General features: G+C 51.6%; 1 protein-coding gene across 3 annotated transcripts in view; it reads left to right on the top strand.

Annotated features, from left to right (window-relative positions):
• The window catches only part of arhgef16 (Rho guanine nucleotide exchange factor (GEF) 16), a 41,942-nt gene extending 20,359 nt beyond the window's left edge, over window positions 1-21,583 (top strand). For all 3 annotated transcript variants that reach the window (XM_085967277.1, XM_085967279.1, XM_085967278.1), the window contains exons 7-15: window positions 8,347-8,499; window positions 8,665-8,794; window positions 9,719-9,793; window positions 13,761-13,853; window positions 14,243-14,397; window positions 15,734-15,937; window positions 18,410-18,474; window positions 19,422-19,523; window positions 21,033-21,583. In XM_085967277.1, the coding sequence (XP_085823403.1) occupies window positions 8,347-8,499; window positions 8,665-8,794; window positions 9,719-9,793; window positions 13,761-13,853; window positions 14,243-14,397; window positions 15,734-15,937; window positions 18,410-18,474; window positions 19,422-19,523; window positions 21,033-21,172 (1,117 nt within the window). In that variant the 3' untranslated portion in view covers window positions 21,173-21,583. The remainder of the gene's footprint in view (window positions 1-8,346; window positions 8,500-8,664; window positions 8,795-9,718; window positions 9,794-13,760; window positions 13,854-14,242; window positions 14,398-15,733; window positions 15,938-18,409; window positions 18,475-19,421; window positions 19,524-21,032) is intronic.
• Window positions 21,584-25,326: the final 3,743 nt, after the last annotated feature.

Below are 25,326 nucleotides of genomic sequence, written 5' to 3'. Positions count from 1 at the left end.
CAAGGCCAAGGCCCACGGCTCACCAGAGATTGCCGGGTGAGGGCGGGATGGTGATGCCCACCACAGTTGAATATCCCACCGTCACTCAATGTCTAGACTGCATTATGCATGAAGGTAAGAAAGACCCTTGGCCGAGGTGCCACTGGGCAACTGGCATCAGTGGAGCTGCTCCCCCAGCATGGGTCCACACTCCACAGAGAGAAAGATATTATATTGAAAAAAATTTGGAAGAAAAAAGTATAGGTTGCATAGAGTGACCCCACAAGTCCCAGTCAGAATGGAGATGATTGGGTAATTCCCTGTCAATCATGTCGGGAGACTGCAGTGCTGGAAGTGGCTGCGATTGATTTTACGCATATAATTTGTATGTGAGGAGGATAGTGATAGACTTCAAGAAGACATAGACAGGCTGGTGTAATGGGCGGACACGTGGCAGATGAAAGTTAGCGCAGAAAAGTGCAAAGTGATACATTTTGGTAGGAAGAACGAGGAGAGGCAATATAAACTAAAGGGTACAATTCTAAAGGGGGTGCATGAACAGAGAGACCTGGGGGTATGTGTGCACAAACCATTGAAGGTGGCAGGGCAGGTTGAGAAAGCGGTTAAAAAAGCAAGCGGGATCCTGGGATTCATAATTAGCGGCATGGAGTACAAAAGCAAGGAAGTTATGATTAACCTGTAGAAAACACTGGTTTGGCCTCAACTGGAGTATTGTGACCAATTCTGGGCACCGCACTTTAGGAAGGATGTGAAGGCCTTAGGGAGGGTGCAGAAAAGATTTAGGAGAATGATTCCAGGGATGAGGGACTTCAGTTATGTAGATAGACTGGAGAAGCTGGGTTTGTTCTCCTTTAGAGCAAAGAAGGTTGAGAGCAGATTTGATAGAGGTGTTCAAAATCAGGAGGTCTAGACAGAGTAGATAGAGAGAAACTGTTCCCATTGGCAGAGGGGTCGAGAACCAGAGGACACAGATTTAAGGTGATTTGCAGAAGAGCCAAAGGCGACATGAGGGAAAACTTTTTTACTCAGCAAGTGGTTAGGATCTGGAATGCACTGCCTGAAAGGGTGGTGGAGACAGACTCAGTCAAGGCTTTCAAAAGGGAGTTGGATAAGTATCTGAAGGAAAGAAATTTGCAGGGCCACGGGGGACGGGCGGGGCAGTGGGACTAGCTGAAGTGCTCTTGCAGAGAGCCGGCACGGGCTCGACGGGCCGAATGGCCTCCTTCTGTGCTGTAACCATTCTATGATTCTATGTAACTATCCTCCACTCACTGCTGGAGAAATCACCCTGCTTTTACCGGGAGACTTTGCTGCAATTTCCATCTTGTGTTCAGGGATCAGTTTCCTCTGCCCCACCTCCAACTCAGTGGCGGACACAGCGGTGGCTGTATTCACTCCGAGAAATATAATGGGCTCCTGAACATTGCACTGTTTGGGTTGCAGTTTGTGTTGCTGTTGCCATTGGCCTGGGTTACCTCTAGACTTGTCTCTCCCGGCCGACCTCCCATCTTCAACCCTCCATAAACTTGAGCTCATCCAAAACTCTGCTGCCCGTCTCCTAACTCGCACCAAGTCTCGTTCACCCATCACCCCCTGTGCTCACTGCCCCGTGTCCTAACTCGCACCAAGTCTTGATCACCCATCACCCCATGTGCTCACTGCCCCGTATCCTAACTCGCACCAAGTCTCGTTCACCCATCACCCCCTGTGCTCACTGCCCGTGTCCTAACTCGCACCAAGTCTTGATCACCCATCACCCCCTGTGCTCACTGCCCCGTGTCCTAACTCGCACCAAGTCTTGATCACCCATCACCCCCTGTGCTCACTGCCCCGTGTCCTAACTCGCACCGAGTCCCGTTCACCCATCACCCCATGTGCTCGCTGACCCGTGTCCTAACTCACACCAAGTCCCGTTCACCCATCACCCCTGTGCTCACTGCCCCGTGTCCTAACTCGCACCGAGTCCCGTTCACCCATCACCCCCTGTGCTCACTGCCCCGCGTCCTAACTCACACCAAGTCCCGTTCACCCATCACCCCCTGTGCTCACTGCCCCGTGTCCTAACTCGCACCAAGTCCCGCTCACCCATCACCCCAGTGCTCACTGCCCCGTGTCCTAACTCGCACCAAGTCCCGTTCACCCATCACCCCCTGTGCTCACTGCCCCGTGTCCTAACTCGCACCAAGTCCCGTTCACCCATCACCCCCTGTGCTCACTGCCCCGTGTCCTAACTCGCACCGAGTCCCGTTCACCCATCACCCCCTGTGCTCACTGCCCCGTGTCCTAACTCACACCAAGTCCCGTTCACCCATCACCCCGTGCTCACTGCCCCGTGTCCTAACTCACACCCAGTCCCGTTCACCCATCAGCCCCTGTGCTCACTGCCCCGTGTCCTAACTCACACCAAGTCCCGTTCACCCATCACCCCCTGTGCTCACTGCCCCGTGTCCTAACTCGCACCAAGTCCCGCTCACCCATCACCCCGTGCTCACTGCCCCGTGTCCTAACTCGCACCAAGTCCCGCTCACCCATCACCCCGTGCTCACTGCCCCGTGTCCTAACTCGCACCGAGTCCCGTTCACCCATCACCCCATGTGCTCGCTGCCCGTGTCCTAACTCGCACCAAGTCTTGATCACCCATCACCCCCTGTGCTCACTGCCCCGTGTCCTAACTCGCACGGAGTCCCGTTCACCCATCACCCCGTGCTCACTGCCCCGTGTCCTAACTCGCACCAAGTCCCGCTCACCCATCACCCCAGTGCTCACTGCCCCGTGTCCTAACTCGCACCAAGTCCCGTTCACCCATCACCCCCTGTGCTCACTGCCCCGTGTCCTAACTCGCACCGAGTCCCGTTCACCCATCACCCCCTGTGCTCACTGCCCCGTGTCCTAACTCGCACCAAGTCCCGTTCACCCATCACCCCCTGTGCTCACTGCCCCGTGTCCTAACTCACACCAAGTCCCGTTCACCCATCACCCCCTGTGCTCACTGCCCCGTGTCCTAACTCGCACCAAGTTCCGTTCACCCATCACCCCCTGTGCTCACTGCCCCGTGTCCTAACTCGCACCAAGTCTTGATCACCCATCAACCCCTGTGCTCACTGCCCCGTGTCCTAACTCACACCAAGTCCCGTTCACCCATCACCCCCTGTGCTCACTGCCCCGTGTCCTAACTCGCACCAAGTCCCGCTCACCCATCACCCCGTGCTCACTGCCCCGTGTCCTAACTCGCACCGAGTCCCGTTCACCCATCACCCCATGTGCTCGCTGCCCCGTGTCCTAACTCGCACCAAGTCCCGCTCACCCATCACCCCAGTGCTCACTGCCCCGTGTCCTAACTCGCACCAAGTCCCGTTCACCCATCACCCCCTGTGCTCACTGCCCCGTGTCCTAACTCGCACCAAGTCCCGTTCACCCATCACCCCCTGTGCTCACTGCCCCGTGTCCTAACTCACACCAAGTCCCGTTCACCCATCACCCCCTGTGCTCACTGCCCCGTGTCCTAACTCACACCCAGTCCCGTTCACCCATCACCCCCTGTGCTCACTGCCCCGTGTCCTAACTCGCACCAAGTCCCGTTCACCCATCATCCCCTGTGCTCGCTGACCTACATTGGCTCCGGGTCCGGCAATGTCTCGATTTTAAAATTCTCATTCCTTGTTTACAGATCTCTCCGTGGCCTCGCCCCTCCCTATATCTGTAATCTCCACCAGCCCTACAACCCTCCGAGATCTCTGCGCTCCTGCAATTCTGTCCTCTTGCGCATTTAATCGTTCCACCATTGACGGCTGTGCTTTCAGCTGCCTAAGCTCTGGAATTCCCTCCCTAAACCTCTCCGTCTCTCTACCTCTTTCTCCTCCTTTTAAGACGCTCCTTAAAACCTACCTCTTTGACCAAGCTTTTGATGATCTGTCCTAATATCTCCTTACGTGGCTTGGTGTCAAATTTTGCTTGATAACGCTCCTGCGAAGCGCCTTGGGACGTTTTACTATGTTAAAGGCACTATATAAATGCAAGTTGTTGTTGTTAGTCTGGGCTGTGCAACACAGTGGGGTGAAAGGTGAACAGATTGTGCTTTCCACCAGTAGTGGAACCAGGCATGTTGGAACAGGAGCATTGCCCAAGCTGCTTTACACGGCTGACTCCTGTGCTAGTTGGAAGCAGGCCAGCACTTGAATGTTCTCTGGGTTGCTTGTCTAGAGAAGCTGCTCTTATTCTCACTGTTTCCAGCAGGCACATCAGGAGTCTGGCTGAAACAATGGGCAAGGGCATTGACTGAGGGGGCAGTGTGGTAGCTGGTCCACGAGACAACCATATCTGTGCAGGACTGTAGTGTATGTAACTGTTCTACCTTTAAGAGAACTATTGTATGTAACCGTTCACCTTTAAGAGAACTATTTTAGGTGTGGCACTACTTTATCTTGGCTGCTGTATACTGTAATACCGACGGTGACCACACCAGTATATAAGTGCTGTGTCAGGATTTATTGGGCAGATTCGCCCTGACCTTCGAATAGTAAAGTCCTGTTTAAGTTACTCTTGTAGTCTGTGTATTACTTCGCTATACAACCCACAGACTTTACAGGGACCATTGCTAGCCTGACCTGCAGGAGAGATGCAATGCTGCCAGGCCAGTGTCGGCCTGGAGCACTAACTGAGTTCTGTAAAACCGACAAGCTGGCTTTCACTGGCGTGGTTTTGCTTGGGGTTAGTGTCGCTGGTGAATGAGCCGAGCAGTTTTCTCTCCTTTCCTGAAGGCACTGACTCTTGCCTCGGTGCAGAGTCCATCAGTGACAGCTGCCCTTTCACACTTCAGTCCTTCTTTGTGTGCGAGCCTAGACAGTGAGTTGCATAGAATTACATCGAATCTACAGCAGAGAAACAGGCCCAACTGGTCTTTACTGGAGTTTATGCTCCACACGAGCCTCCTCCCACTCTAATCACCTCTTCCCACCCTGCCTTCCGTATCCCTCTATTCCCTTCTGCTCGAGTATGTGTCAATACTATCGGCTTTAACCACTCCATCCAGCAACGAGCTCCACATTCTCACCGCCCTCTTTGTAAAGTAATTCCTCCTCGATTCTTTATTTGATCTGTTAGTGACTATCTTATCTTTACGCCCGCTTGTTCTGGACTCACCCACAAGTGGAAACAGTTTCTTCACATCCACCCTATTGAACTCCTTTATAATTTCAAAGACCTCGATCAGGTCTCCTTTAAGTCTCTTTTCTAGAGAAAACAGCCCAGGCTACTCAGTCTTTACTGATAGTTGCATCCTACATTACAACCGTGACCACACTTCCAAAAAAAAGAAATGACTTCACTGGCTGTGAAACGCTTTGAGACATGCTGAGGTTGTGAAAGGCGCTATATAAATGCAGGTCTTTTTTTCCTCAATTCTGGTGACATCCTGTCCCATGGTACTATTTGAAGAGGAACAGGGAGTTCTCTTGGTATCCCGAACAACATTGATCCCTCAACCAACATCATCAAAACAGATGAACTGGAGGAGGGGAGCCGGGCATGGCGGTTGGACGCCGGACGCGAGTGTGAGAGGCAGGCCCCGGGCCGTTACAAATTTGAACCGGCGACAGTGCGGGAAGCTCGTATTTCGTGGGGAAGGAGGGAGAGCCGGGCATGGGAAGCTCGTATTTCGAGGGGAAGGAGGGAGAGCCGGGCATGGAGGCCTGAGGCCAGACGGTGAGTGTGAGAAGAAGGACACCATATTGTGGAGCCGGCAACAGGGAGGAGGAGTCCGCGGAGACAGAGCGGCTGATGGACATCGCGTTCCCACTGCCATTGGACGCAATTGAATTGACTTTTACTGAACATGGCGCTGTAGAATAGCGACGTGTCTCTGTGAGCTCCCACAGCCTATTGTGGAAGTGATCGGGGAGTTAAAAACATTCCATTGTAGTAATACATATGGCAAATAAAATTGATTTGATTTAATCTTTTCTGTACTTTCTCCAGTGAGTCAATCTCTTTTTTTGTAGTGCGGAGACCAGAATTGCACACAGTACTCCAAGTGTGGTCTAACCAAGGTTCGATATAAATTTAACAGTTCTATTCCTCTACCAATGAACCCCAGTCCTTTGTGTTGGCGGGGCCTCACTGCCAGACACTGTGCTGTCCTTGCCCGCTGCCCACTCCAATGGGCACTTTCCAACAACAATTTGCATTTATGTAGCACCTTTACAATAGTAAAACGTCCCAAGGTGCTTCACAGGAACGTCATCGAACAAAATTTGACACCTAGCCGCATAAGATATTCGGACAGATGACTAAAAGCTTGGTCAAAGAGTTAGGTTTTAAGGAGCATCTTAAAGGGGGAGAGAGAGGCAGAGAGCTGGAGAGGTTTAGGGAGGGAATTCCAGAGCTTAGGGCCTAGCCAGCTGAAGGCACAGCCACCAATGGAGAGGCGAAGAAAATCGGGGATGCTCAAGAGGACAGAATTGGAGGAGCGCAGAGATCTCAAAGGGTTGTAGGGCTGGAGGAGATTACAGAGATAGGGAGGGGGCGAGGCCATGGAGGGATTTGAACACAAGGATGAGAATTTTAAAATCGAGGTGTTGCCGGACCGGGAGCCAATGTAGGTCAGTGAGCACTGGGGTGATGGGTGAACGGGACTTGGTGCGAGTTAGGACTCGGGGCAGCGAGCACAGGGGTGATGGGTGAACGGGACTCGGTGCGAGTTAGGACTCGGGGCAGCGAGCACTGGGGTGATGGGTGAACGGGACTTGGTGCGAGTTAGGATACGGGCAGCGAGCACTGGGGTGATGGGTGAACGGGACTTGGTGCCGGTTAGGACACGGGCAGCAGAGTTTTGGATGAGCTCAAGTTTACGGAGGGTGGAAGAGGGAGGCCGGCCAGGAGAGCGTTGGAATAGTCGAGTCTGGAGGTAACAAAGGCACGGATGAGGGTTTCAGCAGCAGATGGGCTGAGGCAAGGGCAGTGATGTTACAGAGGTGGAAGTAAGCGGTCTTGGTGATAGAGAGGATATGGGGTTGGATGTTCAGCTTGCTCAAATAGGACAGTAACTCTGGCAGTGCAGCGCTGGAGTGTCAGCCTAGATTTTGTGCTCAAGTCACTTGTAGAATTATCATCCCTTTAATCTGAACAGATGAGCTCTTTCCCTAGATTTGAAGGGGACATCGTCGAGATGGCCTCTGACCTAGACCTCTGTTTAAAGGGCGATGAGATGACGGTAAATTGTCTCCATGCACACAGTGTTGTGTGTGTTCACTGAGGAGACCCTGGTTGCACATTCGGGGGCACGGGGTTGCTGTGATTCTTGCTGGATTTAGATTTCATTAGCCTGTGCATTAAAAAGACAATGGGTGGGTAAGTTTTTAACTGTTACAGGTCCGGTGTCAGCTGCTCTTGTGCGAATGAATGAATTACAGGCCGGTGTGAATGATTGGGTTTTAGTGTTTCTCTCGGTAGATTGCGCAGGTGCCTCCGGTGGCATTGCTCCTGGGTTTGTCTGGATGGGGCTCTTGCCCCTCTCGGCTGGTACTGGCGCCCGGGGGCCCCTGCTCAGCGTCTCGGAATCAGAGCTGAGACGAAGGCTGCGATCCGGTGAATTTGTTTGTCTTTATCTCCCGGTCGGGGGCCGCACGTTTATCGTGTGCCAGCGGGTCCCCCGTGCCGTTGCTTGTAGTAAGTCAGCTGGCCTTTCTGTGCTCGCTGGCTCCCGGTCCGGCAACACCCCAAGTTTATAATTCTCACACTTGTGTTCAAATCCCTCCATGGCCTCGTCCCTCCCTATCTCTGTAACCTCCTCCAGCCCTACAACCCTCCGAGATTTCTGCGTTCCTCCAGTTCTGGCCTCTTGAACATCCACGATTTTCTTCGCTCCATCATTGGCGGCCGTGCCTTCAGCTGCCTGGGCCCTAAGCTCTGGAATTCTTTCCCTAAAGCTCTCCGCCTCTCTACCTCTCTCTCCTTTAAGACGCTCCTTAAAACCTACCTCTTTGACCAAGCATTTGTTCGCCTGTTCTAATAACTCCTTACGTGGTTCGGTGTCAAACTTTGTTTGATAATACTCCTGTGAAGCACCTTGGGATGTTTCACTACTTTAAAGGCGCTATATAAATGCAAGTTGTTGTTGTTGCTGCTTGGTAACGACGGCAGCAGCTGAGTTGGGCCTTTGTTTAATTTGGCCGGTCCAGGTCCATGGAGTTTAGTTGCTGTAACCTCCTGAGCTCAATGATTGGTTAATTGTGTCGGTGAGAGAAGTTTGCGGATTGGGAAGCGCTTGTAAATTTCCAGCTGCGGGTCAGGAAAGACCAGCAAGGCGTGACTGCCATTCTGTTTTAAAAATTGCTCTGTGTTTTTCGTTAGGTTCTTTGATGACCTCGAGAACCGACACAAGGAAGACCCAGTAATCAAAGATATCAGTGACATCATGGAGTATCACACGTCTGACCGTTTTGAACCCTATGTCGTTTACTGCTCAAATGAAATGTACCAGCAGAGGACCCTCCAGAAGTTGCTGTAAGTACAGTGATTGGGACAGTCTGAGGCTTTGAAAGTTTTGAAGATTGCCAAGTCAAACCTCACGCTGGGACTAGTAGTGAAGCCTGGGCCTACCTGACTAGGCCGTGTTGGTCGGTCACTGCCCCCGGCTATTGGTTAACACTCTTCTTTTGCCTCTTGCAGCAATTCAAACACGCAGTTCAAGGAGGTCCTACAGCGGATTCAGAGCCGGCCAGAATGTGGGGGCCTGCCCATCATCTCCTTCCTGATCCTGCCCATGCAGAGGGTGACCCGGCTGCCACTCCTCATGGACGTACGTTGACTGTCTCTCTCTCTCTCTCTTGCTGGTTTGGGCGTGATCGCTGGCTGGCGGGTTATTGACTACAAAGCTTCACGGGGACTGAAGGCCGACATCTAACCTTGACGACGCTTTGTAAGGGGGGGGGTTGGGGGAGGGGAAAGGGGATGGCTTCTGAACTGCTGAGACCATTGAAATTTCAGGCCTACCTGTCCAAGATGTGTCGTGTAGATGGACAAGGATCAGGGGGAACCTCTGCAGAACTCTGGGTTAGGTCAAGTACACAATGGAGCAGATTGCTCCTGGACTGTGGAAGGAGCTTGACGGGCTGAATGGGGCCAATCCCATTCCAAGCTTACATTCAGTACTCAGTACTCATAGTAGAATTACATAGTATTTACAGCACAGAAATAGACCATTCGGCCCAACAGGCCCATGCTGGTGTTTATGCTCCACACGTGCCTCCTCTCACCCTCTTCATCTAACCGCATCAACATATCCATAATATTAAACAAAGTGCAAGAGGGTTCCCTGCATACAGCGCACTCTGAGAGATGTGGAGGGGTTACCTTATCTGTTAGAAGGGCTAGATTGTGCGGCTGTGTTGGAATTTGCACTGTGTGTCACCAATGGGTTTCACTGCATTATTGTAAGGCTGGGGAAGGAATGTCCATTTTATTCCTTAACAGGACCCCCGTCCCTTCACTAAGGTGTCAGGACATTACTTGATGAAGTGTAGAGGGCGTCCCCGGTGTCTCCTGGCCAATATTCCTCCCTCAACCAGCACCACCAAAAGCACATGAACTGGTCATCCATCCCAATGATGTTGGTGGGATCTTACTCTGCAATATGGCTGCCACCATGCCCCATGTGACTTCCGTGCCTTCCCCTTTAACGTCGCTGCGTTTTCACACTAATCCTCTCTCATTTGTCTTTCAGACTATTTGTCAGAAAACCAATCGTTTTCGAGTGGACTATGATACGGCCACTCGGGCATTGAAAGCCATCAGTAAGGTACAGACCCGATCCCTCCTACCCAGCTATGTACGCTTCGAATGTTGGCCAACCAGCATTCCTCACTCCAGGCAGCATGCACGGAGCAAGGAAAGGGCAACAGTTCATCAGTCCTCCTTCCACAGCTCGCATACTTTCTGCCAATCACTGCTTTTCTCCTCACCAGCTCTCGCTCCTCTATCAATCCTGAGGTCTGAATCCTGCTCCAGTCTGGCCGGCTCTCCTGATATCTCACTCGCATTCCTCGACCCGCTGTTTGATCAGCAACACCACCCTCACCTCACCTCTGTGTCTCTCTCTGCATCTGAGTGCCTCTTCAGTGCAGTGCTGAGGGAGTGCTGCACTGTCGGAGGTGCCGTCTATCGGATGAGATGTTAAACCTCTGTTGGTGGATGTAAAAGATCCCACGGCACTATTTCGAAGACGAGCAGGAGAGTTCTCCCCGGTGTCCTGGCCAATATTTACCCCTCAGTCAACATCTAAAACTGATTATCTGGCCATTGTCACATTGCTGTTTGTGGGATCTTACTGTACATTAACGGCTGCGTTTCCTACATTACAACAGTGACCACACTTCAAAAGTACTTCATTGGCTGGAAAGCGCTTTGGGACGTTCTGAGGTCAGGAAAGGCGCTATAGAAATGCAAGTCTGGGGATCCTTGTGCATGAAGCACAAAAAGTTACCATGCAGGTTCAGCAAGTACTCAAAAAGGCAAATGGAATGTTAGCCTTTATTACAAGGAGGTTGGAGTATAAAAGCAGGGAAGTCCTGCTACAACTGTACAGGGTATTGGTGAGACCACACCTTGAGTACTGCGTACAGTTTTGGTTTCCGTATTTAAGGAAGGATATACTTGCATTGGAGGCAGTTCAGAGACGATTCACTAGGTTAATTCCAGAGATGAGGGAGTTGACATGAGGAAAGGTTGAGCAGGCTGGGCCTGTACTCATTGGAATTTAGAAGAATGAGAGGTGATCTTAATGAAACATATCAGATACTGAGGGGGCACGACAAGGTAGATGCAGAGAGAATGTTTCCCCTCGTGGGGAAATCTAGAACGCGGGGGCACAGTTTCAGAATAAAGGGTCGCCTTTTAGAACTGAGATGAGGAGGAATTTCTTCTGAGGGTTGTAAATCTGTGGAATTCTCTGCCCCAGAGAGCTGTGGAGGCCGAGTCATTAAATACATTTAAAGTGGAGATAGACAGATTTTTACAAGATAAGGGAGTGAAGGGTTATGGGGAGCGGGCAGGGAAGTGGCTTTGAGCCCGAGATCAGCCATGATCTCATTGAATGGCCAAAGACCTATTCCTGCTCCTATTTCTTATGTTCTAAGTCTTTTTTTTCTTTCCTTTTCTTTTCAATTATTTTCTTTCACTCTTTCTTTTATTTGCTCTACTTCTCTCTGTCTGTGTCACTCTGTCTGTCTGCCTCTCTCTGTCTCTCTCACTCTCTCTCTGTCTGCCTCTCTCACTCTCTCTCTCTGTCTGCCTCTCTCTCTCACTCTCTCTCTGTCTGCCTCTCTCACTCTCACTCTCTGTCTGCCTCTCTCTCTCTCTGTCTGCCTCTCTCTCTCTTCCTCTCTGCCTCTCTCTCTCTCTCTCTCTCTGTCTGCCTCTCTCTCTCTCTCTCTCTCTCTCTCTCTCTCTCTCTCTCTCTCTGTCTGCCTGCCTCTCTCAAATTCAAATTCAAATGCTTTATTGGCATGAAAGTTTACAGGGAACCATATTGCCAAAGCTTACATAACAAAAAAAGTACAGGTTTCCAACATTCTGTAGGTGTCAAACAATTTTGACCTTCGTTGGGTACAGACAGTATTAATTTAAACAGTCGTTGACCCTCGTTGGGTACATTCAGTATTAATTTAAACAGTCGTTGGGTACATTCGGTATTGATTTAAACATTTTTAGAGTATATATGCTATGGGTGTGCTCGTTAGTCACTCACTGTTCCTCAGGCTGTGACATGTTGTTACATATTGGGCACCAAGATATGGTCTGTCTCCTTCCCCCAGGACTATTCTTAATTTTGACAGGTCATCCAATTCTTTGAAATCTGGGGTTGTAAGGCTGAGCTTGTCAAAATATATGTTTCTTGTTTTGTTGAATTTTTCGCATTTTAGGAGGAAGTGCACCTCTGTCTCAACCTCGCCAGCCAGACAGTGATCACATATTCTATTTTCTTTAGGTTGCCAGGATTTCTTGTATCTTCCTTTTTCAATTGCCAGTTGGTGGTCGCTTAGTCTGTATCTGGTGAGGGTCTGTCTCTGTTTTGTGTCTCTGATGGTCGAGAGATAGTCTGCCAGTTTATATTCTCTTTTTAGGGCCCGGTAGCATTCTAATCTGCTTTGGCTTTTGGTTATTTTGTTCCAATGTTCCAGGTAGGTTTCTTTGCATTGTTTAATGATTTGGTTCACTCGGATTGGTGTTTGGAGAGCAGTGTTGGTCTGGGACTGGTCAGGGTCCGGCTGGGTAGGAGTACTTAGTTTCAGTAACAACTGACTCAGGGGATTCTCTCTCTCTCTCTCTCTCTCTCTCTCTCTCTCTCTCTCTCTGCCTCTCTCTCTGTCTGTCTCTCTCTCTCTCTCTCTCTCTCTCTCACTTTCGTGGTGGGGGGCAGCTGTCTCTCGTGGCGGGGGAGAACAATGTCTCTGTGATTGGGAATGATGAGTGTCTAAATAGGGGAGGGAGAAAGCCGCTTGGAATTCGCTCTTCTCCTCACCCCTTTCATGTCTGACTCAGTCCTGGCCCAATTACCTATGCACTGTCCGCCCCCTGGTGGAATTCCTGCTGTGTTATTGTTCTGTTGCTGGATTAGTAATCCCGAGGACATGGGGACGGAATTGGGTGCCTTTGCGCCTCCTGTTAGCGCCCCCTTGAGTGCCGGGCTGATCGCGCGGGATCGCGGCTGCCTTGGTGGTCCAGGTAGGTCATTTTTCTATTGCAGAGCCTGCAGCGATGGCCCTTCCCTTTAAGGGAGGGAAGGAGCCTTTGAACACGGCGGCGCTGAACGGCCCAGTGTGCAGCGCAGCTGAAGTCTCCACCCCGCCTGCGCTCCAAGAAGGAAGTGGAACGGTTTAGCGGTTTAGCGCTCCACTTCCTTCTTGGAGCGCAAACGGGAAATTTTTCAAAAGTCTGGTATCGTTGGCGCCTGGCGCTAACTTTTCAAACTTTTAAAAATTAGCGCCTGAAATGGGCCGATAGTGAATTTCTCCCCCCATGAGTTCAAATCCCATCAGGGCAGTTTGAGAATTTGAATTCAGTTTACAAAAATAATCTGGAATAAAAAGCTCAGTAAAGTGACCATGAAGCTGTCGGATTGTCGTAAACACCCAACTGGTTCACTGAAGTCCTCTAGGGACGGAAACCTGCCGTCCTTACCCGGTCTGGGCCTATATGTGACTCCGGTCTGGGCCTATATGTGACTCCAGTCCCACACCAACGTGATTGACTCTTACAACTTGCTGCTGAAGGGACCAGCAAGTTGTATCAAATCATTACGAAGATGAAGGCAGCCCATCACCACCATCTCGGGGATGGGAAGGAGGGAAACCCCAGATGGGGGTGTGAGGCGGCCAAAATCTTCAACATTCCCTGCTACGATCCTGCCCCATTTTGGGTGGAATCACAAAGGAGAGTTCTCCCTAGAGATTCCATGACAACCATAATAACTATGAAAGAATTTAATGGTCAGATTTAGTTCCCAACATCACCATGTCAGATTGCCTCAATCTCTCGCCATACAGGTGCCCTCCTGAACTTTAACCCCGTGTCATCGGCCTGTATTCAGGCCTGGTTCTTGAGTTGTCAGCTATTTTGAAGCTGTTGGTCAGTTTTGGCTGCTACTCCAGGTTGTCCCATTGCCCTCTGTTATCGGTAACTATGGAAACGCAGTTCCCCGCAGCCTGACCTTTTGAACCCCAATGATCAGTCTGTTGGGCACCCACCACCTTTCTGTTCCTCTCCAGCTGGTTAAGACCTGCAATGAAGGGGCTCGGAGGATGGAGCGGACGGAACAGATGTTCACCATCCAGACACAGCTGGACTTTGGGAAAATCAAGGTATTGTGCTCAGATCGGTCTCTGCCTGTATTCTGTGTGTGTGTTTTCTCTCGCGCTCGCTCGCTATTATCCTCACCGTTCACCGTCTGCCTGTACTTTGTGTGTTTTCTCTCAGTTCCACTATTGTTCACTCTCTGGCGATGTTAATGTTTGTTCATTTCACTCTTCTCATCTCCTTCTTTTCTCTCTGTCTCTCCTCTGTGGCTCTTTGTCACTGCTTTTTCACTCCCCCTCTCTATACCTACCTCCTCCCCTCCACCCTGCCCTCCCTCCTCCACCTCCCTCCTGCGGACTCCCTCCCTCCTCCCTTGGCTGGCTCTCTGGTTCACTCTCTCTCTCTCTCTCTCTCTCATGGTGGGCAGTGTTAGTGACTCTCTCTTGTATTCTAGGGTTTCCCTCTCATCTCTACTTCAAGATGGCTGCAGAAAAGAGGGGAGTTGACCATGTTTGTGGAAGAATCCGGAATCTTTCGCAAAGTGTTTGGGAAGCAAAGCTGTTTCCTCTTCCTCTTCAATGATGTGTTGATTGTTACCCGGAAACGAAGGTATCCCGGCCTTGCTAGCCGTCCCTCAGTCACCAATATTTGTGTAGTGACCGAGTGCGAGGGTGCGGAGAGCGTCGCGGTTTGGCTGATGACTGTGCTGATTGATTGTGTCCCCTCCTGTTGGCATTTGCCCAACTGGCCCGGTCTGACTGGGATGTTTGGGCCTGGACTCAAGTCATGGAAGGCTTGTCGTGATCTGCCCCATTTCCAACTTGAGACTCTGTGTCCATTAGTCCCTCAGGGCCCAGAGTGTCCCAGAAAAATGTGACTGCTCGTGTCCCTGCGGCTAAATGGGAATTAAAAATTGTTTTTGGTTCCAATTTTTCTTCTCTCTCCCACTTGTTTTCTCTCGCACATTCTTTCTCTTTCTTTCATGCTCTTGTTCTCACTCATTCTGTCTCTCACACTCGTACTTGCACGCTCTTATTCTTACTCTTCCCCTCTTACTCTCACTCTCTCTCGCACCCTCCCTTTCTCTCTCTCTCTCTCTCTCTCTCTCTCTCTGTGTCTCACTCTCTCATGCTCTCTTGCGAACCCTTTCGCACGTTCTCTTTTCACGATCACTCTTGAACACTTTCCCTCGTGCTCTTTTGGTCTCTCCTGCACTCTCTGTTGCGCGCTCACTCGCTCTTTTGGTCTCTCTCTCTCAGGCTCTCCCCCTCGCCCTCTTTCTTTCTTCATCTCTTTGCCCCCTCCTCGGAAGTGCTGCTCCTTCCTGGTTCGGGGTGGGGGAGGGTGGGGCCATGGGGCGAGATGGGTGGGGGTGTGTGGTGTCACAGCCAAGCCTGATGTCCTGACTCACGCACTGTCACCCCCCCGGGGGGGTGTCCCTGGGGAGTAATCCAGAGCTACTCCACTGACTGTAGCCCACCAGCACTGGGGCCCACTGTAGCGCCTATCCTGTTGATCAGCTGGACCCCGAATTGATGGTGGGACCCATATGCCTCAGTGCCACCCCAGCTGGAACATTTGCTCAGAACGGCATCGGGGGGGTGGGGGAGCCGTGTTTGGGGCCATTGATATCCAAACCCTGGTTTGGAGATTGTATCCCGTCAGTTAACAGTCGCGTGTGTCTCCCCTCCACCCCACCCCTACTCCATGCGCCCGGGGGGGTTGGGAGATTCATGTGACTCCATACGCCTGGGGGTAGTGGGTCACCTGACTTCTCCCATGGCTCAATGTGGGAGGACTCACTGTGTTGGCACCTCGTGTTCCATCTGTAAGCGTTGCTAGGGTTGGCCGGTGCGGTGGGGGGGGGTGGTCGGAGGCCGAGTCTGTTTCGATGATGTCGCCTGTGACGGCCCCAGGGGCTGATCGTTCCGTCCTTCCTCGGCAGTGAGGAGAGCTACACGGTGCAGGACTACGCCACGCTGGACCAGGTGGAGGTAGAGGCGGTGGAGTGTAGTGAGCCACCCCACTCGCCCCCGGGGAAAGGCGGGACGGTCCCCCGATCTGGCTCCAACACTCACCTCTTCAAGATAATCATGAAAAAGAACAGCGCCGGTGAACTGGAGCAATTCGTCTTCGCCACAGACTCCCAGTGAGTACAATCAATCGTCCGGCTGAATCCGAGTGCTGCTGTCCCTCTGGCCCACTGTTATTCTCTGCCATTTCCTAAAAGGATCCTTCCTTCCCCCCCCGCCAATTTCCTCCCCTTCCCCCCCCCCCCCCCCCCCCCAATTTCCTCCTTTCCCCTCCACCCAATTTTCTTCCCTGTTGAACATGACACTTACTGGGGTACGGTTCCATGGGCCGTCCTACTTAACCAAATCCCCATTCTCCACATGAGCTCAAATGGTGAAAGGGCGACCAGCTATTCCACCATGTGGGGCATCGCAGCCGAGGTCCATGTTGGTCCTCACCCGCCCCCCCCCCACCCCCAACCTCCCCCTGTCTACAGGTTGACCTTCTAGCAAGGTCACTGCACAGTACTCAGGGCCAGGAATCCTGGTGTATTTCCCTTCCCCATGTGAATGCCGAGTCGTTGAGTATATTCAAGGCTGAGATCGATAGATTTTTGGACTTTAGGGGAATCGAGGGATATGGAGATCGGGCGGGAAAGTGGAGTTGAGGACGATGATCAGCCATGATCTTATTGAATGGTGGAACAGGTTTGAGGGGCCGTATGGCCGACTCCTGCTCCTAATTCTTATGTTCTTATTCAATGCCAGTGCCCCAGACATGCCAGCTGGGATCCATCGCTTCGGCCCGAGCCCTGAACCCGAGACCCTGCCGGTCGGCACAGCTCAGTGTGGCCGCAGGCGGTTACAACTCGCCACCGGGGCCCATCTGTCTGTTAGCCCAGAAGTATTGCTCATTTATAAAAATATCATTGCTGTGAATCCCTTCAGACGCAGGACTTTGGTTATTTCCTTGTTGAAGCCCCGTAAGTTCCTGCTGGCCACCTGCCCCGGCAGTTTATTCTGTACATTGATCAACTAGTTGTTAAAGTTCTGCCTGACGTGCCTATTTATTTATTATTTATTTGTTCTTGGATTTGCCCATCCCTCGTTTCCCTGAGGGCCTTGAGTCAACCACGTATTGTGAGACTGAAGTCTTCACATAGTCCAGAGTGGGAGCGGCCCGTGGCCCGGAGCGGGAGCGGCCCGTGGCCCGGAGCGGGAGCGGCCCGTGGCCCGGAGCGGGAGCGGCCCATGGCCCGGACAGGGAGCGGCCGGTTGCTTTTGCTGAGGAATATTTAATGAGCTAGTTGAGTTTTTCTGACAATCTACCCATTTTTCTGATCACTTTGTTTTCCGGAAAAAAAAGAAAGACTTACATTTCTATAGCGCCTTTCACGACCATTGGACGCCTCAAAGCGCTTTACAGCCAATGAAGTACTTTTTGAAGTGTGGTCACTGTTGTAATGTAGGAAGCGCAGCAGCCAATTTGTGCACAGCAAGCTCCCACACCAGCAATGAGATAATGACCAGATAATCTGTTTTAGTGATGTTGATTGAGGGATAAATATTGGGCAGGACACCGGGGATAACTCCCCTGCTCTTCTTCGAAATAGTGCCGTGGGATCTTTTATGTCCACCTGAGAGAGCAGGTTTAACGTCTCATCCAAAAGACGGCACCTCCGACAGTGCAGCACTCCCTCAGCACTGCACTGGGAGTGTCAGCCTAGCTTTATGTGCTCAAATCTCTGGAGTGGGACTTGAACCCACAGCCTTCTGACTCAGAGGCGAGTGTGCTACCAACTGAATCACAGCTGACACCTCCCACATCCCCAGCTTATTTAAAAAATTCAATTTTGCAACATGCCCTGGTTAGATTTGAACTCCCGATCTCTGGGTGGTTGGGCCTGTACCAGGCGACTGACCCCACCTTATCTTTGTGACTATCAGCTTGTGGTTCTTGGAGCAAATATGGACAGAATCACTGAATAGGGACCACTAAACGCTGGTGAGAATCCAACTTCATAAAATTGAATAATTTGAGTAAATTCAGTGCTCCCAGCGGAGAGGTCAGCTCTAAGGGAGTAGTGGTGGGGTGGGGGGTGGTTAATGTTCCTGTTGTTGCCCTCCCTCAACCCGCACTCCCTTCAAGTACCCAGTTCAGTCACAGACAGCCAATCAGCAACCCAGATAATCTTGAAACTGCGTCCCTTTTATCAGGGGCAAGGCAAGTGTTTGTGGAGTTAACTCCCCTCCGGTACGTTAAAGCTTGGGTACGATCATATTCCACATTAATTAATTATGTGTCCTCTATAATAATTGGAAAGGGGATCGGACGGGAGTTTTGCTTGCGGGAGATTTTAGTCAGACACCGCCATCTGCTGGATGTCAGAAGCATTGCGTAAGTGTCAGTTCTTGGTTGGTCACCCAACCTATCTGCTGCTGGTGAGGTGCCAGGGGCCTCGGGCAAACAGCAGTGGTGCCATGCCTGAGGCAGCAGGTGTGGGGAAGGGGTGGGTGGGGAGGGTTAATAATGCCAGGGTTTGGCAAGGCTGCAGGCGCTCAGGTTACGGTATAATGTGAGCATTGCTGCTTTTTTATTTCCGCTACAGGAGTGACCGAGCTCGATGGATCAATGCCCTCCTGGGGAAGCACGACGACCTCGTCAATAAAGAAGGTACGGAGACTGGCGCATCTGCACGGCAAAGGCTGAGGCCACGGCGTCACGCGACACAGCCTGACTGAACGTGGTCCTCGACAGGCCGAACGAGGACACTCCCTTCCCCCACAAACCCTCTGATCTCCCCCCAGTCTGCGCTGAGTTAGCTGGTATCCGTCAGGATGGTAGTTTATGGGGGGGGGGGTGGGTGAAGGTTACAACTGGACTTCACACCTTGTGTGGAAAGGGGAAAAGGGAAAAAGCGGCCAAGGTTGGTCTGCGGCGTCCTGTGTGCCTACACTGGCTCTCGGGTCTCGTACATTAAGGCTGGTGATGTGGGCTGAGGTACCCCCGAGGCGGTCGGTTCCTTGAATGGTGACCCAGCTGGGGAGGGAGGGGCAGATCAACAGCTCGGATAATCCCGCCCTCCCAACTGGTGGAGGGGCAGCACTGAGGGGCTCGCCGTGCCCACACACCCCGTTTAGAGGAGGGAGAGTAACTTGCTGAGGAACCCATAGCCCAGAGTTGGGAGTGAGGCTGCAGTGATCCCTGCTGCACTGGGTTCCAGGTTCTTGCTAAACCTACATCGGCTCCCAGTCCGCCAACCCCTCGATTTTTAAAATTCACATCCTCGTGTCCCTCCATGGCCTCACCCTTCCCTATCTCTGCAACCACCTCCGGCCCTCCGAGAACTCTGTGTTCCTCCACTCTTTTCACTTCTCCATTGGCGGCCGTGCCTTCAGCTACCAAGGCCCTAAGCTATGGACTTCCCTCCCTAAACCTCTCCATCTCTCTACCTCTTTCGCCAGGCTTTTGGTCATCTGTCCTAATATTTCCTTATGTGGCTCAGTGTCGATATTTTGACTGATAATCGCTCCTGTGAAGCGCCTTGGGACGTTGATGCACTGTGTAAATGCGAGTTTTTTTTAATTGTAGGGAGTGACTGTTTCCTTTTCTTCTCCCAGGCCTCCCGCAGGTGGAGATCATCAAGGCACATCTGGCCAAGCAGCCAGACGAGCTGTCGCTCCAGCAGACAGATGTGGTAGTCGTTCTCCAGAAGGTTGACGGTAGGTCTGAGGTGGCGAGACTGCCGTCTGGTCGAGTCTCCCCAGTGCGAGTCTCGAGTTAGACCGCCAGAGCTGTGTGTGTGGATGTGGGTGGGGGGCGATGCTGGAGATGTCGCTGTTACAATTGGGCCCAAGCCTACCTAGGCGGGGAGGAGAGGGATAATCAACCAAACCGGGAAGGGCCCCCACTCTGGACAGCGAGCCACTGGGCCCTGATGGCAAACAATGCGTGTAGCCATTGGTTGAGGGCAGGGTTGGGTCAGCTGTGCGCCCCGCTTGGTCGAATAGCCTGTCCACACTCACCGTCTAGGCTCACACAATGGCCAGGACAGGATGGGAGAAATAGAATCAGAGATTCATACAGCACAGGAGGAGGCCATTCGGCCCATCGTGCCTGTGCTCTCTGAAAGAGCTCTCCAATTAGTCCCATTTCTCTGGCCTTTAAATGTTTTCATTTTCAGATAATTACTCAGTTCCCTTTAAAAGCTAGGGTGGATTCTGCTTCCTTCGCTGTTTCTAGTCACGCATTCCACACCCAGTGTGTGTTTTTAGAAAAAGCCCAGGTTCTCCTAACCTCCCCCTTTTTTCTTTGGTGGTGATTTTAAAAGTTATTCCTCGGCACCCCAACCAGTGGAGAAAATAGGGAGCATTAAACAGAGTGAATTTTGACCCCACTGTGTCAGCCAATGAGTCGGAGGCGGGGGCGGGACCGGGACCTGTGGATTTAATTTCCAGTAGTCTCTGAACTCGTGACCAAAACTACAGCAAAGTCTCCCGATAAAAGCAGGGTTATTTCACCATGAGTGGAGGATAGTTCCATACAAATGGTGTGTGTAAAATCAATCCCAGCCACTCCCACCACTGCGGTCTGACGTGATTGACGGGGAATTACCCAGTCATCTCCATTCTGGCCGGGACTTGTGGGGTCATGCGATGCAACCGATGTTTTTTTTAAAATAAATTTCTTTCTGTGAAGTGTTAACCCGTGTTGGGGGAGCAGCTCCACTGATGCCAGCTGCCCAGTGGCACCTCAGCCACTCATGTACAATGCAGTCTAGACATTAAGTGACGGTGGGATAGTCAACTGTGGTGGGCATCACAACCCCGCCCCCCCCACCCGGCAAGTGCTGGTGGGCCTTGGCCCTGCTGGAGTGATGCAATTGGTTTAATTGCTCCTGGGCTCGGGGCGAGGATGGGGGTTGGAAAGTGGCCATGTGTGGGTGTCGGATGAGAGCAGGTTTGCTCAGTTTCCGTGATGCCCCTGCAGTCAAATAGCCCGATTATTGTTGAGGTGACTCGGACATAGTATTGGAGGTTCTGGTTCTCTCATTGACCTGAGTGTATTAGCTGGGTGCCATTTGAGGAAAATATCCTGCTCCCTCCGTGCCGGTCTCTCATACCCCTGACCAGAGTGAATGCCCTCCCGCCCATCTGTTAGCAGTTTTCTAGAGCCTGCCGCCACCCCCCCCCCCCCACCCCATTGACGGGATCTCCCCTTCCTCCCGATAGGCTGGTACCAGGGAGAGAGGATACGTGATTGGGAGAGAGGCTGGTTTCCCGAGTCGTGCGCCAGGGAGATAACCAATCGCATCGCAGTGCAGCGAAACGTCCAGCGAATGGAGAGGCTGCGGATTGAAACCGACGTCTAGCTCTGACAACCGAACCAGAGTTCCTTCTTTCCACACCAGGGCCCTGGAGTGATGGGGTCTGGATTTTAACAAGCCCCCCAGGCTGTAGTTATAGACTTGAGATAACTGCTTTCCGCCACTAGTGGTCGCCACCGCACTGTGTAATCGTAGCACTGGGGCTGAATGACCCGTTGAAATGGCCATCGGGATTCCCAGGAGCTGAATATGTTGGCAAGGGGTGGGTAAGGAATAGTTTTTAACGGAATTTGTCTCTTTGCTGACGATTACACCCTGTCCGTGTGTGTGTGTGTGTGTGTGTGTGTGTGTGTGTGTGTGTGTGTGTGTGTGTGTGGCAAGGCACTTTATAAAAAAAAAAAAATAATAATAATTTTACAATACTTTTAAACTCGGGAGCCATGTGACTGGGGGCGGTTTCGGTGTGGGGGGGTGGGAATATGGGGGTGGGGGGTTAACCCCACTGTTACTGATCTTCCCGTGTACGAGTTTAACTCTTTACCCATGAGTGAAATTCCAGCTTTGTGAAAGCAGATTCAGTTCCAAGGCGTATCTAAGGTTACACGGTTATGAATTTTTCAACATCCAGCCTGGGTGGTTTTAAAATCTTTGTGGAGAGTTTGCTGTAGATTATCGTCAATCAACCTGTGGGAATTATTGCAGAGAGCCAGTTCCAATGGACCAAACCATTGGTCGTTCACTCCAGCCAAACAGGTCGCCTGATCCACATCGAACACTTAAAGGTAGAATTTAAGCTTAAGCTATTCCCTGAACATATTTTCTAAAATGATAGCGAGCGAGTGTGCGTGAGAGCGGGCAAGCGTGCGTGTGAAAGAGAGCGCAAGCGTGTGTGTGTGAGAGTGAGATCGACTGTGTCTAAGAGTGAGTAGAATATTAACTTCTGAAACCATCCAATGAAGGCCCAAATCCTCACGCTCGCCTTTCACACCAGCCTGGTGCTCAGTATTAAAGGGTGCTCACTGGAACACAGCCTGCCCACACAGCTCCATGTGCCCCAGTAGGGAGAGCAGAGAGTGGGGCTTGCAGACAAAGCACCGTCTCTGTGAATCAGTAAGTGACCGAACACAGGCCAATAATGTGAAGCCTGAGGCTTCGCACTAGGGGTTGCCAACTCTGCCATTGGTCCATCAACACATCCATCATCGCACGCACCGCCGCCCCCCACCAATCAGAAAGCAAATCGACTCTTCGTTACCCGATTTGATGATTCTTGACTGTTAGGGCCCCCCCAGGTCGAATATTTTTATAACTAATAAACACTGATTTTTCTCCTGGGCTTTGCTCACAGCAGTGTCCGAGAGATTAGTCTTTAATTCCTGGAGACTCCAGGGCAGTCCTGGAGGAGTTGGCAACCCTACCTCCCACTTCCAATCATCCGGCCTTGCTAACGGAAAATTGAGGGGGGAAGCTGTTGTCGGTGAAGTGACTGTTGGAGGAGGCGGAATCGTGGATGTACTCCACAGATTGCGAGTGTCTGGGATCTGTCTGAGGTGATTCTCTCAACAAATATTGTGGGGTGGTAAAACAGGCCTGAAAGACTAAACCGTGTCTCTGCTTTAAAACCATCTTCCTCAATACCAATCAGTGTGTGAAGGGTTAGATTAGAAGGGTCGGAGCCGTGGAGGGTGGATGAGGTGGGAAGGTCTGGTCCAGGTCTGTTCGCTTTGGTTCTGTATTATGTACTGGGCCGTCTTTCCTGGTAATTTGTAGTAAAGATGCCACAGATGAATTATCCTCGTGCTCCCCCACCGATATCGGTGTACTGCCAGCTTCACCTCACGGATCAGTGAGAGACTAATGCGTTATAAAGTCTGCCCCTCGAGGCCCTTTCCCCATGGATCAAGCTGGTTACACCACTGCCTACAGTCCCGTGTGGCTCGAGGTGATGAACGCAGCGCCTCCTCCTGTCCGCTCCCAACATGGACAGTTTGCAGGTTCTCCTGCTCGTCTTCACTCCATTTCTCCCAGGGTTTCCGCAGAAGTTATGGAACCCCTCTCCCCCCCCCCCCCAAATGTGATCCTGAGCCAGGCAGCGTAGGTGGTTCCTGGGCTCGATTCTGCGCCGAGTTAACACGGTCTCGGCCTGGGGTGGGGGGGCGGGTGGTCGAAGGGATGCTGCATTTGGCTTTAATGACACTGGACTCTGGAGATCAGCCGGGGTCCCCCACGCCTCCATCCTGGTGCCAGCCAGCCAGCAGTGCACGAGTGTGTGTAGTCATTGGGTGATGCCCGTTGACACTCCCTGTCTGGGGTCATGCGTGAAGAATGACCAAGGTACCGGGGAGGGCAGCTAGTGCCCGTGGAACTGTCCCCTCGCAAGAGGCATTGGTGAATTGCTAACTGCTTTCCACCCCGTCTGATTTTCTCTTCAATGGGAAACATAATGGGCGGGTGTATAATGGGCGGGTGATCTGCTATCGCCCATTTGGCACTACAGCCCGAGACCAATTTCACTCCCGATAGCTTATGCGGGTAGGGGGAAGGATTTGGAGCGAGGGAGCCATCCTTTAATTTGAGAAGGGTTTGTGTTGCCCAGTATATTTTACCGATTCTAACCAGTAAAAGCCAGCGATGTGGAAAGTGCGCTCTATTCTCGGGGCTGAAAATCTGAAGGGTGTAAGCCACTCGGATATTGATCTGCTTCTCTGCTGAACTCCCCTTTGTCGAGATTACCGGCTCGTAACTCGCCTCCTGCCGTCTGTTAGTCGCGTTGGAATTTGCCAACTGTTTATTAATTAATTATGCCACATATTTCTGAGATTGCCGATCTTTAACAATGTACGAATAAATCTTACTTGCGATGTGATTTGGTGGTTTTCTGGAACTGTGCTTGAGGGTTTCTTCTGCTCTGTGTTGGGGATGAGCAACTGGAGAGAACCCAGTGAAGGAAAAGTAAGGAAGAACTTGCATTTATATAGCGCCTTTCACAACCTACTGGACATCTGAAAATGTTTTGCAGCCGATTGTCAAAGTGTCGCGTCTGTTGTAGTGTAGGAAACACGGCAGCCAATTTTCGCACAGAAATGTGATAATGACCAGATCATTTGTTTTAGTGATAAATATTAGGCCAGGACACCGGGGAGAACTCCCCTGCTCTTCTTCAAATAGTGCCATGGGATCTTTTACATCCACCTGAGAGAGCAGACGTCTCGGTTTAACGTCTCATCTGAAAGACGGCACCTCCGACAGTGCAGCACTCCCTCAGCACTGCACTGGGAATGTCGGCCTAGATTTTGTGCTCAAGTCTCTGGGATGGAACTATAAACCCACAGCCTTCTGACTCGGAAGCGAGAGTGCTACCCACTGAGCCACGGCTTGACACACAGTTAGGAGTGAGACTGGACATCAGATGTGGTGCGGTGGATTTATTTTTTTAACCCAAAGGGTAATCGAGTCATGGAATAAAATACCAGGGAAGGACACTGCAGAAGACCATGTAAATGGAACTCAGTTTGTGTGAGAAGGATTGCAACATGGAGAGGAGTTGATGGCACTGATCTCGGGTAAAGGGATAGACTTGTTGGGGCCGCATGGTCTCTATCTGGTCCTAAAGATTCTTGGGTAGATTTTGATCTCAACATTCTTCATGCTGGAATTCCTGGCAGGCTGTGATGGTGCCTGCCTCAGTATCGGCCCTACATACTTTGATTGCCCTCCACAAACTTGAGCTCATCCAAAACTCCGCTGCCCGTGTTCTAACTGGCACCGAGTCCCGTTCACCGGTCACCCCTGTGCTCGCTGACCAGCTCCTGGTCTGACATCGTCTCGATTTTAAAAAGTTTTCAACCTTGTTTTCAAATCCCTCCATGGCCTCGCCCCATCCCATCTCTGTAACCTCTTCCAGCCCTACGGCCCTCCGAGATCTCTGCGCTCCTCCAATTACGGCCTCTTGTGCACCCCTGCTTTTAACTGCTACACCATCGGTGGCCGTGCCTTCAGCTGCCTGGGCCCTGAGCTCGGGAATTCCCTGCCTAAACCTCTCCGCCTCTCTCTCCTTTTAAGACGCTCCTTAAAATCTACCTCTTTGACCAAGCTTTCGGTCACCTGTCCTAATTATATCCTTGTGTGGCTCGGTGTGAAATTTTGTTTGGTAACGCTGCCGTGAAGCGCCTTGGGACGTTCTACGACGTTAAAGGCGC

Source organism: Somniosus microcephalus, chromosome 25 (assembly GCF_052327205.1).
Source record: "Somniosus microcephalus isolate GS21.2 chromosome 25, FLI_Smic_1.0, whole genome shotgun sequence".
Taxonomy (NCBI): Eukaryota; Metazoa; Chordata; class Chondrichthyes; order Squaliformes; family Somniosidae; genus Somniosus; species Somniosus microcephalus.
This window is presented reverse-complemented; position numbering and strand designations above follow the sequence as displayed.